This window comes from Lytechinus variegatus, chromosome 3, assembly GCF_018143015.1.
Source record: "Lytechinus variegatus isolate NC3 chromosome 3, Lvar_3.0, whole genome shotgun sequence".
NCBI classification, from domain to species: Eukaryota; Metazoa; Echinodermata; class Echinoidea; order Temnopleuroida; family Toxopneustidae; genus Lytechinus; species Lytechinus variegatus.
Genome location: NC_054742.1, coordinates 52,924,406 through 52,936,542, shown reverse-complemented (window position 1 = coordinate 52,936,542; position 12,137 = coordinate 52,924,406). Strand labels below are relative to the sequence as shown.

General features: G+C 34.9%; 1 protein-coding gene across 1 annotated transcript; it reads right to left on the bottom strand.

The window, feature by feature from the left end:
* Positions 1-8,000: 8,000 nt before the first annotated feature.
* On the bottom strand, positions 8,001-10,952 carry LOC121411344. The gene is made up of 4 exons (XM_041604017.1): positions 10,625-10,952; positions 10,188-10,311; positions 9,279-9,818; positions 8,001-8,898 (listed from the first exon to the last, which is right to left on the bottom strand). The coding sequence occupies exons 1-4, from the start codon at positions 10,928-10,930 to the stop codon at positions 8,753-8,755; spliced, it is 1,116 nt and encodes a 371-aa protein (XP_041459951.1). The 5' UTR covers positions 10,931-10,952; the 3' UTR covers positions 8,001-8,752.
* Positions 10,953-12,137: the final 1,185 nt, after the last annotated feature.

The following is a 12,137-nucleotide window of genomic DNA, read 5'->3' as shown; positions in this document are numbered from 1 at the left end:
ACAATTTATTTACCAGTCACTATTTCAGGAGTGTAATCGTAACATATATGAACATTTATATCATGACTGTGGTGTGGCTATAGGCATTCATGCTACTGTATAAGATTGTAAGAATACCACCACCCCCCTTGGATTTTTATGTGATATCAAAGTGAATTTTGTGAATACTTTATGTACGTAGTTCTGTTTCATCTGATGATGCAGTGGTTATGTATTTCAGTATAAATCAATTTTTACCCTTCAAAGAATGCTCTTTGCTGCCAAGAGAAAATGACTATATAAATATGTCTTATCATTGAATATTGAATGGTGTGATTTTTGTTATTGAAGTTGATTGGAATGAAACATCATTATTTTTTTTAATCATCATTTCCGTTCTCCTATACCTTGCTGTATATTCACTGTATGTTTTGAAGTGACATCACCACTACCTCTCGCATTGTAACTATGTTTAGTCAGCCATCTAAAACAGGTTTTGGGCCATGTGTCATAGAACATGTTTTTTATGGCAAGTTACAAACTACTGTTCAAAGCTACTGAAATTCTGCAGTTGTATGGACAAAGAACAAATATATCACACAATTCTAGGATTTAGTGTAATAAACATGTTTTATGAAACAAAGGCTAGTTGCCTACTTCCCTTTTGTGAGTTACAATTCACAGATATGTTTGGGATATAATATGTAAAGGTACACTTTATTCTTTCATAATTTAGGATAATCATTTTAGTTTGTTGGTTGTAAACTTGCAGCCATATGAGTGTTATATATTTAAATGTATATATATATCTTTTTTACTTTCCCCATTTTGTATGGTATTTTATTTGATATCATGCTTGTTTGGATCTTTTGTGTGAGCTTCTAAAGCGTGGAAATGATTGCTCAGGGTGGTCTTAATTTCTGGATTATTTGATTGCATGCACAGAAGAGCAAGAAAAAATATCTTGCCCTGGCAGTTACTTCTCTTGCCTCACTGTTTTCAAAGGAAGTGTTCTACTAAATTTGGGGTGAAAGTTATTGATTTTTTTTATATTCTTAATGGTTTAGGTTTTTTAATAATTTTTTGGCTATAAAAAATTTGAAGTTAGTTTACATGTATGTTGCACCTGTCAGTCATGTAAACATTAGAAAGAAGTTGTTCTTAAAAAATGCACCAATTGGGGTTCTTTACTCACAATTTAAAAAGATTCTTAAAAGCTGTAGACCAATCTATTAATCTCCTGCTCTCTGCAACTCCAATCGCTGACTTGATCCAGCCTTCTCTCATCTTCTTGTATTCATCTACTCAAGCCTCTCAACTTGTCTGCTTTACAGTTCTTTCAAGGACAACTACACTCATCTTCAGGAAAGAATACTGTTTTCACATTCCAACCCTCCACTTTCTCACATCTCCACTTCTACCTCTATCCACTTCTCTTAGTCCTTCTACGACTCCCCACATGGTGTACCATCAACCACTTCCACAAAATAATAAGAGGTGGACCTATTTCTTTCGAAGACTGATTTTGACTGTTAGTAAATTACCATCTGTGCTTTCTATGTTATCACTATTTTTTTCTCTTTTACTGGTACAGTTGTAGCACTCTAATGTTTGAAATAGACAGCATGAAATATCAGTTTCATGTTTGAATATTATTTATTGCTGCATATTTGCATTTTGACTAGTTGATGCAGTCCTTTTGTATGCTTTATAAGATACAATTGTGCTTTCATATCCTGCTTTAATATTTTCCTATGTTGATTTTTTTTAATTAATTAATTTTTTGGGGGGATGTAGAGCACACTTTAGCTTACATTTCTTGCATGTTCATTCAAATGCACTTGAATGTGGAACATATTAAAATTGCATTCTACAAAAGGGTTACTCTGCAGGTAGTAGAAAAAAGGAACAACAGAATGGGTCTCAGTCGCTCAGGGAAAGTTGCTTGAAATAGACCAAAGTATACATGTAAATGAGTGGCAGTAGATCCCTCTATTGATAAGGCCAATTTGTGATTGTAAGTTTTTTAGATCTAGCTCAACAGTTTAGGATGACGGTTGTATGCAATTATATCATTATTGAAGCATTCATTGACTTGTGTATTGAGATATTGCATGTTGTTACGCATTCTTCTTTTTGAAGACAGAAATAAGGCTTTGTAGGTCCTGTTCCACTAGCAATGGCAAATTATAAGCTACTGGAATGGTATGACATTTGATTAACAGAGAGTGTTTATATATATCTGTAGCATTTGATTTATTCTTTAATGGCAAATTTATGAAACAGGGTCTATTTCAAAGTCTGTTTTTTTTTTATTCCAAGTTATGGGGAGTGTTTCATGAAATGAAAAGAAAGTGAATTTCTCTGACATCTGTCATAACCTACCAAAATCCCTGCCTCTGATTAGCTGATAAACAAGTATTGCAGAATAAAACCACAGACAAGAATCACCCGACACCCAAAATGCCCCTCCACCCCGACTATGATGAGTCAGATTGCTACTAGCTTGGATAAAGATGCAGTCACACCAGGGGGCCATTTCATAAAGCTGTTTGAAAATTAAGAGCAACTTTAAGAACAACTGGTGAACCTTTCTTACGAGTTGAACCATCACCAATGAACATTTTGGTGTATACCATTCACCACAAGAAAGGATCAACAGTCGTTATTAAAGTTGCTCTTAACTTACTAACACCTGAGCATTCTTGCCAGCATCTATGGCAAGCTGTTTTCCCATTAAATACTATTTCTAGATACCAAGAGTTGCCTTTTTATTATCAGAACAACATTTTCTCTTGATAAAAATTGATTTATTGAAAGTTTATTTTGTTATTATTCAGATTGGTATACTTGATAATTATTAAATTGGAGTGAATGAGAAAACATATTGTCATGCTGTATTGTTGGCATACACTGGCTAAAATGTCCAGAGGTCTGTTTCACAAAACTTGTTATGGTAACAAATTTGCAGTAACAGCATCAAGCTACTGAAATCATTCAATTTAATTGGCTGATTGTAAATTTAGAATAAAGATTGTGCATTTATTATAAGAAGACTTCATGAAATGGGACCCAGATGTAAGAGCCCTTGAGACAAAATATTGTGTGTGGGGGGGTTGCATTTTTAAGGCTTATGGAAAATAATTTTGATTTTTTTAACTCACATAAGTTTTAAGAATGTTTTTGATTCCACATGTTCGTGAACACTCGCTGTACCTTGCGAACATACCAAAGAAAAAATGTCATTTATTTAGTAGTGGTATGGATTTCGTGATTCTGAAATATTGGAGTTTGCTTCAGAATTCTCTTTACATGTATTTTCACTTTTTTTTAATGTTTCATTATGGCATTATCACTATGATATTGTCTAACACTGGTATGTATTGTACATGTATGTTGCTTGAAATATTTTCATTTTACAATAAACCTTATGCAAGGTCCTTTTATTTGGAATCAGGAAGTGTGGAAATTGATTATTAAAGCTATTTGTTAATGTGATTTTTCATGTTTTATGTCAACAAGAATATTTTTATAGAAACATGAAACAATGATCATGAATTCATGATGATATGTTACACAATATTTTTACATGGCAAAATCTATTATATTGGTTAAAAAAATATGTATTGTGTATTTGTGTACCAGAAAAATATGTATTGTGTATATGTGAACCAGACATACCCCGGCTTGTTGAATTATATACTTTTCTGAAGAGCACTTTGGAATTACACCGGTCAAGATTCATAAATCATAGATAGATTCATTTTCATGCTTCCACTCCGGTGACCATGGTGTCAAGAATTGTCCCAAAATTGTGTGATACTTGTCAATTTTAGTATTCAGTTGTCTCGCGACTTCTAATCCTCTTCGTGAATTCTACCAGTATCTGTGATAAGTTACATGTAAAGAACCTCCCATAGATGCAATTTCTTAAAATCAATGTGTCAATCATTGTATCTAATGATATTGCAGGTAGGTTAGGTTGGGCAGTGAGCACAGTCTGTAAAATTAAATTGACTGTTTGTATGTAGTACACACCCTAATTGTAATTATTTTTTCCTGCATTCTCTTTCCTCTTTTTTTTCCAAAAATATATATTTTTGGTTCTATGTATTGAACTTTTGGTGCAGTAATGAAACTTGTGTTCAGTACTTTCTATACCGTGTGTGTTGTAGGTAGGTTTGTTTACAGCCATTGTATCCCCCTGTATATCTATCTCTTTGTTTTTTTTATTACAGCAATAAGTTTTGATGTAATTGATTTTTAGTTAAGTATGGTAATTAATTCTTGAAACGTAATTAACTATGTTATGTATTGTAGATTATAGAATTGGTTCAAGGCCGTAGCCAATTGTGAGTCTGTGTGCAAGTTTATTCATTGATGTTTGAATTTCATGCTTCCCTCCAACTGTGCTTTTTGGGTGTAGCATAGTGCATTTAGGATTTAGCACTGTGCACTTTGGATGCAGCATTGTCTGTTCAGGGTTTAGCTGTGCACTTTGGGTGCAATTCTGTGCGTTTTTGGATGCATCACTTTACCCATAGTGGCTAAAAAGTCATTAATATGAAATATTAATTATATCAATGACAATGCTATGGCAAGAACTTTGGTGCACTAACTCATTGTTGCAGCATAATTTATTGCTGCAATTGTGGTGTTATAATAGATCATATGTGCATGTAAGCCTCTTTCTTTGCGATTAATGGACATTTTTAGTGCCAAATCGGTTAATGCACAGGTGAATGTAAATGTATTTAATTGTCCCAAGTATTCATGATAATTATTATGCAAAAGCACTTGTTGCACATTGTTAATACCCAGGAAAGAGTTGCATTGTCATTAACATCAAAGACACTAAGAGGGAAAGACTGGACAGTTAATAGAGCGTGTAATGAAACAACAGCGATGAGTGAGTAGACAGCAGCATATTGCCATTTTGGGCTGTGTACATAACATATGAGGGAAATGGTGGAGGGGCGAAGGAATAGACGATTTTGGCATTTTAAGAGTATTTTTCTTCAAATTTTTTTCATTCTAAAATTAGAAATGTATATGTCTTAAAGGTTTCTGGAAAAGAAAAGGTGGAATTATCTTCATGCACCGACTTGTGCCCTCTCCAAAACCTCCTTTTATTTTCCCCATATGTTTTATACACAGCCACTTGTGCTGTGCGAAGGTTTACTTACTCAATGCTAGTGGCTGCCCTACCCCATGGGTGAAATTGAGTGTTTCAAAAGTGTCCAGTCTTCCCCTTGTACTGTCTTTGCTAACATATACATTCATGTTTGTGCATTATTTGTATAATGATTCAACCCATGCATGCTGTGTAATATGTGTGAAGATCTTTTCCTTCTAGCCTACCCCCCCCCCCTTTACATGTGTAGGTAATAGGAAAATCACACAAAATGCAATCTTGAAAATTTTGTTGGCTTGAAGGAAGTATTAATGAGCAGATCAGATTCATTTGTTCAAAGTAATTTCATCTATAGAAATTTCTAGATTGGCTAATATACTTGTGCTGTATATGTGTGTGTGTGTGTGTATAAACTCTATTTCAGATGTTCATTGTTCGACCAAACTTTTTTGTTTGACCAAACTTGATAACTTACAATACATATTATCTATACGAAGTTGTCTTGTGATATTGACTGTGTGTTACAAATACATAAGTCTTAAAATATACGTTTTTCAGATATCTACTAATACTACAGAGAATAAATTGACCTATAATTGTATTTGTATAGAGAAACTAAAATGTTTTGAGAGGAAAAGTAATTGTATTGCTACTTGCAACCAAGATTTTTTATGTCACATATGAAGAATTCTCCCCTTTGTACACTGACAATATACCCGCAAATGCCTTTATTTTGCCCATTCTAATGAAAGTATAAACACTTATGTCCATGGTTTATATTGTGAAATTGTCAGATATTTTATGCATCAAGTCCCATTTTATCCCACAGTTACCATAGTACATGTAACTGTGCTTCTCATCCAATCAAAATCAAGGAAGCATGTCAAATCTGACAACTTGTCGGACAAACATGTTGATGAAGCTCTCCCCTGGCCCTTGATTCTCATTTGTTTTTTATGCCAGTAATTGAATTGTACCCATGCTGTACTACAGTATGATAATTAATGACACCATCTCAAAAATTTGGTCTGTTGTTTGTTGATGATGTTGCTGTGATACTGTATTTTATTGTTGTTTACACCAGATGCTTGTGGACATGTAGATTTGTAAGGATCATAACATCTGGTGTAATGGTTTTATAAGGCATTCCAAAACATCTTTGTCCATATATAGTTTGAATAACCTTGCTATAAGTGCAAATGCATTTTTGTCTTTTCATTTTATTTCTTTAGAAAATTAAGGATATTTTAAATCTATGTTCTGTGAAGCTCTATATCTTTGCAGTGTGCATTTATGCACACATAAATTACAAGATAATTCATGTTAGGTCAATCCATTAATATTGTACACATGAAGTATGAGTCACATCTATTAAGATGTGTTTATTTTTAAAAGCACTCTGTGGAATATGTATTACTCTGGGATAATTTTGGTTAATGATTAATAAAATTTGATAAAAGTTCACAAGATGAACTCATAATATGACATATTTTATGTTTTTTGATTTGATGAGAGTAACAGAATACTACATGCAAGTATTTATTAAATTTATCATGCCTCAATCGGACAAATTTGGAGGAATTGTTAGGAATGTGAAAATCTGGTATAAGAGGAATATTCTCCAAACAAGTATGCTATATATAATAAAGTTGTTTATATGTATTTTGGTGTGTTATATAAATGTGATGGGCTCGCTAATTCCCAGATCAGTACTGGATCTTACTTCAAGACTCAGTTGAAAATTATCTGATTTCAAAATTGGAAAAATTGCATCTTGAAATTATATTGAAATTATTTGATACACTGAAAATTATTGATTGCTTTCAATTTTCTTTTGAACTAGCAAGTTATTTTGATAGTGTAGTTTGGTGCTTAAATTCTATGTAAAATTAGCAATATCACTGATTAGAAATGAAATATAATTGAAATGAATGCTGGTATTTTCTTCACAAATTGCACACATCTTTTAAACAGGTTTTCTTTATTATTTTGATGAATAGCAGCCAAATGCTATGGTATTATGTAGGGGAAGGCGGGTAAGTTGAGCATAGGGGCAAGTTGAGCCACCAGCCCAGGCCAATAATGAATGAGTCAGACATTGTGGTGGTGTCATGTATTGATGACCCATAGCATAACCCCTAACCCCACCACATTGTTTTCAACTTTGAAACAAAAAGTAGTTTTTTAGAGGGAAAAATATGAATTTCAGCCAAAAAGTAAAAAAGAGTGTGAAATAGATAAGTGCTTTATAAACACACACGTCTTTAAATATAATAAAGACATGATAACAACATTATTAGTCCAGGTATCGATCTTCAATCTTGTCATAGTCTTTTATATGATGGATGCATTATAAATGTGTGGATACAAAATTATCGCACTAAGTTCGGACTGGGGTAAGTTGAGCCAAACAGCATGGGGCAAGTTGAGCCATGGTAATTCCTATGGTAATGTATCTTAAAAAACAAACAAACCATAAAAATCGATTGAAATGCTGGCTGAAAGGAGCAAATTTACATGACTGCTCTTTTCCTTTTAAAGGATGTTAGTATTATAGAGAATTAGCAAGTGAAAAGACTTTAAACAAAAAATTGGCATGCTGGTTCTCCCATCATACATTTTGTACATAGTTTTTGTGGCTCAACTTACCCCAGAAGGTGGCTCAAACTTACCCCATACATGGGGCAAGTTGAGCCATTTGACATCGTTTTTTTCAAAGGTCACAATGACTTTCAGTGTGGGATTGAAAGTTATATATAGGTGGAAAATATTTCAGAAGAATTAAATTTCAAGGCAAGATACTTATTTCGACAAGATTATTAATCATATCAATTCTAACATGCAAAAAGCAAAAACTGTCACAACTTACCCCGCCTTCCCCTACTTTATTCAAATTTAGTTTCATGCACAGACCAAGTTAGGTTCATTTGATATATTTGTTCAAATCAGTAAAAAAAATTACACAACTGAAAAAGCATTCAATTAACAGATATCATAAATTGTTTATATCATATTATGTCTTTCACCTAAAATTTTTATTGTATAACTGTAATTGACTTGACCTGCTGTTTATTTCAAGATTTTGTAGCTTCGTTGAAATATAAATTGTGGATATTTACAGTCAAGATATCAATTCATAAATTATGTCTCTTATAACAAAAAGGAAAATGATGTGATTTGATTTGTAACGATTGTCTCACTGTACACCACTAATAGCTTGAGAATGGGAGAGGAAGGTGAAGAGAGAGAGAGGAAAAGGAGAAGGCAGGGAAGACAAGGAGGGGAAGGTACGGAGTATGACAATAATGTCTTGACCTGCAAATTATGACTTTGCAGAGGGTGTATCGGAATTGGATTGCTCTCACTAAAATTCAGTTGGATTCAGAAAAAGAATTTCACGGTTTTCTGTTCAACGTCCTCCTTTTCAAGTCAATTTAACTTTTCTATCCATCTTTATCATCTATCAATTCTGCTGAAAGGGTTCTTATAGATGCCCCTCAGGAAAAGAGAGCATTGTACTAGATATTAAATGAACATGGTTGGCGACTCTTCTCGTTTCTCTCTCGAATATAACAGGAACTGTAATACTACTACATTATGTAGCTCTTTCCCACATTCTCTGCTGCATCCTCTATATCTTTAATAGTTATGTGCTTCTAAATCTTTGGTAAGAAGTCCAGGCAATGCAATCTTGGAGTGGTCAGCTGATACCAAACTATGTGGTTGTTGACGTTCTCGAAATTGGTCGACTCCGACATCCGTCTCGATTTTCGTACCGGTCAGATCTTAGAAAGTGGAGTAGAATGAATAGGCAGGGTAAATTGAAGAGATCAAAAAGAGGAAGGGGGAGAGGAGGGAGAGAAACAAAGGGTATGCTAGGGCGCGAGAGATTAATAATGGTGCAAATTAAAAGAGATTAATGATGGTATATAAAATCATAAAAAAAGTTAGGGCATATCGTTCTGATCTTAAACATATATAGATACGGGGTGACGGCACAGGAGGGGGGGGGGTCAGATGGCTCCTATATTACCCGAGTAGATCCTCATTAAAAGCCCTACTGACTAAACTGACCAAGCAACAAAATAAGGCGACAATCACTAAGATTATTACGAATGTTTTTTTTGTGTGTGTGTGACTGGAATCATACATTATAAATATTCACCAGTATGTTTAAATCTTGTTCCCACGTGCTTATGATCTCCGACTCCATACACTTGTGCATCGTCATTAAGGTACTCATCGTCACCACCATCCATCATGTCCTCTGCGGGTTTTGCTTTGAGCGGTTGAAACCCCCACGGGTTCTTGAAAATGGATTTTATTCCTGGGTTAATCTGTCTACCTTTCAAGTCTACCACCACTTCTTTTCTCTCTTCATCGCTGCCACCACCATCGTCAACCTCCGAACCGTCTACGTAATCGTAGACGATGCTTTCAGTTTTCGTCTCACTGTCAGGGTTGTTCTTGTCATCTTCTTCACCGAAAACGTAATAGTCTTTACTGGTGTCGATTTCGGCGTGCTTATCACGGTTGTCTTCTGTTATGACCACGACGGGGAGTCCTTTCTCGTCAAAATGATCGATCACGATGTCATCCGTGCGATCGACACCCTCGTCGTGGTGGTGGTTATTCTGAATAGGGGTCTTATGTGGAAGTGGGTATGAGGCCTGGGGAATACGATGTGACACCTGCAGCTCGTCGTCTAAAAAAGAAAAGTGTAAACTTTGTTTACATGTACCTTATAGATCATTCAGAATGAAAGTCCTACTTGGCTATTTCTCACAAAACACAAGTATTAGAAAGAGAAAAATTAATTAATCGCAATGTAGATTGGATAGCGGGCCTGTTATACGCATTTAATTACAGGTATTTGGGAAAAAATATCTAAAAGGGACAATTTCTAGAAATTTAGTTGCAGCAGTGTCTTTACAGAATATGACCACAGAAGAAAATGTGCTATAATAAAAGTTTTTGTGTCGGTATTTTCTTTTAAAAGTGTCCATCAAGTGCCTACCCTTCTTTTCGGTAACGACTTGGCCATTTTTATAATCATGGTAAGTATTCAACTTACTTCGATCGTCTCCGTGCTGATGTTCATCATACTCATCTGAATTCAAATCACGTGTTTCACGAGATGTCTTTTTGTTGTCGAAGACTTCGTCTGATAACAATTTTCGTCGCGTTCGACCAAGAATCTTTAATATCAATGATCAATTATGGTTTATTCTCATTACTCATCATAATCAAATTGTAAAATGTTTTAGAGGTCAGTCCTGTCGGTGGCGTAATGAGCATATCATATTTAGAAAACATATATTAAAAAGAAATATATTCATCATTTCTTTCCATTATAAATATATTCGTCGATCTCTTCCCCTTCTTCTTCTTCTTCTTCTTCTCTCCTCCTTCTCCCCCTCCTTCTTCTCCTTCTTTTTCTTCTTCTCTTCTCCTTTCTCCTCCTCCCCCTCCTTCTTATTATAATTCTTTTTCTTCTTCACGTAGACCTACCGTATGTCTTCGATTTGTGTTTTCTTTCTGGAGGAGTGTAGCAACACAGGTTCCCGCCAATTCAACAGCAGAAGGGTTCCACTTACAGATCTCAGTTCGAAGACAGTCTGAATGAGAGAAACACGGAGCGGATAGTCCTCTCTGCAAAGCATGGCACATGAAAATTTTAAAGAGGGTGTCATTTTTCATGGATGGCAGAAAGAAGGAATAAATTCTCTGATCTGCTGGGAAAGTTTCAAAGCTGGTAAGCTTTAAGGCAGGGTAGGTCCATTTAAGGCAACTTGAATTGAATTTACGATTAAACATGAATTTCTTTTAAATTCTTCAACTTTTTTTAGTTCCTTTTAATTCTCAAGAGCAAAATGTGCACAACGTCTCATCAAAATCTCGTGAGCAAAATATGAGGTCGATGTATAGGTTCAGCTAGAGGACGAACCTAGGGTCGGATCCGAGCAAAAAAAATCATTTTCCACTTCAAACATGTCAAATGTTTTAAAGGCTCTCGAAATGAGGGGGTGCCGTGTTCGCTCGTCAGTACGGATCGGATGTGCCGCCCTAGCTGTCAACCATGAAATATTTCTCACCTTAGTGTGCTCCCTGGGCCTTGCAGTTTCTGCCAGTGGAAAACTTTTTCCCAAGACGATAAAAGAAGTGAACAAAAACATGCTTATTGCTGTGAGAAAGGAATGGATCCTTAGTCTCCTAACATCCATCTTGAAAAACAATTCAATATTCATTTATTCATAATAAAAGAAATCTTAATCATTTTTACGTATTTTCATAGACATAAATTACAAGCGTTTTCATCTGAGAGAGCGCGCCCGGGAGCGCGCATGGCGTATAGCATACAAGATCGCGCTTATTCGACTTTACTGGCGTACAGAGGGAGGGTGGCCTTATGAGCCGCGCCCCCGCCCCCCCCAAAAAAAGTTCCACGTCCACGGAAAATAGATAAACAAGACGAAAGAGAAAGAAAAGGAAATGAAAAGGGTTGTAATATTGTAGGGTGGGGGAGTCAGGTGCCCGGACACTTTTTCACGTATTTTCATAGACATAAATTACAAGCGTTTTCATCTGGGAGATCGCGCCTTTTGTCTGTGGATTACACTGAAAATATGAATTCATTACTTGTAATCATTATCTATTTTGTTCTTTATAATATTTCCTAACATTTTCTCCTAAATATTGATGAAACTTCGCTTGTAAATTTTTCCAAATGACATTCTAAAATTGATCGTCCGGACACACAACCCGTCCGGATACACAACAACTGGGTATATTTTCTGAATATTACATGTCAAAAGATGCATCATCTGCATAACATCGTTAAATAAGTTCAATAATCATTCCTATATTCCTCACATCATTGTTTTTTTTTCTTGAATCATTAAGTAAAAAACACCCATAACGATTGCACTGTTCTACCATTGATTCACTGCATATTTTTCGTTTTCTTTAATTTATACCACTTATAACCAAAAGACATTACATGTCATTCCATTTCATTTCATTC

Coding starts and splice junctions, on each gene's coding strand:
- LOC121411344 (XM_041604017.1), bottom strand. CDS start 10,930: ATGTTTAATCGTAAATTCAATTCAAGTTGCCTTAAATGGACCTACCCT. Junction 9,819..10,187: donor TCAGCACGGAGACGATCGAA/GTAAGTTGAATA, acceptor TTTCTTTTTTAG/ACGACGAGCTGCAGGTGTCA. Junction 8,899..9,278: donor AACAAGATTTAAACATACTG/GTGAATATTTAT, acceptor CCACTTTCTAAG/ATCTGACCGGTACGAAAATC.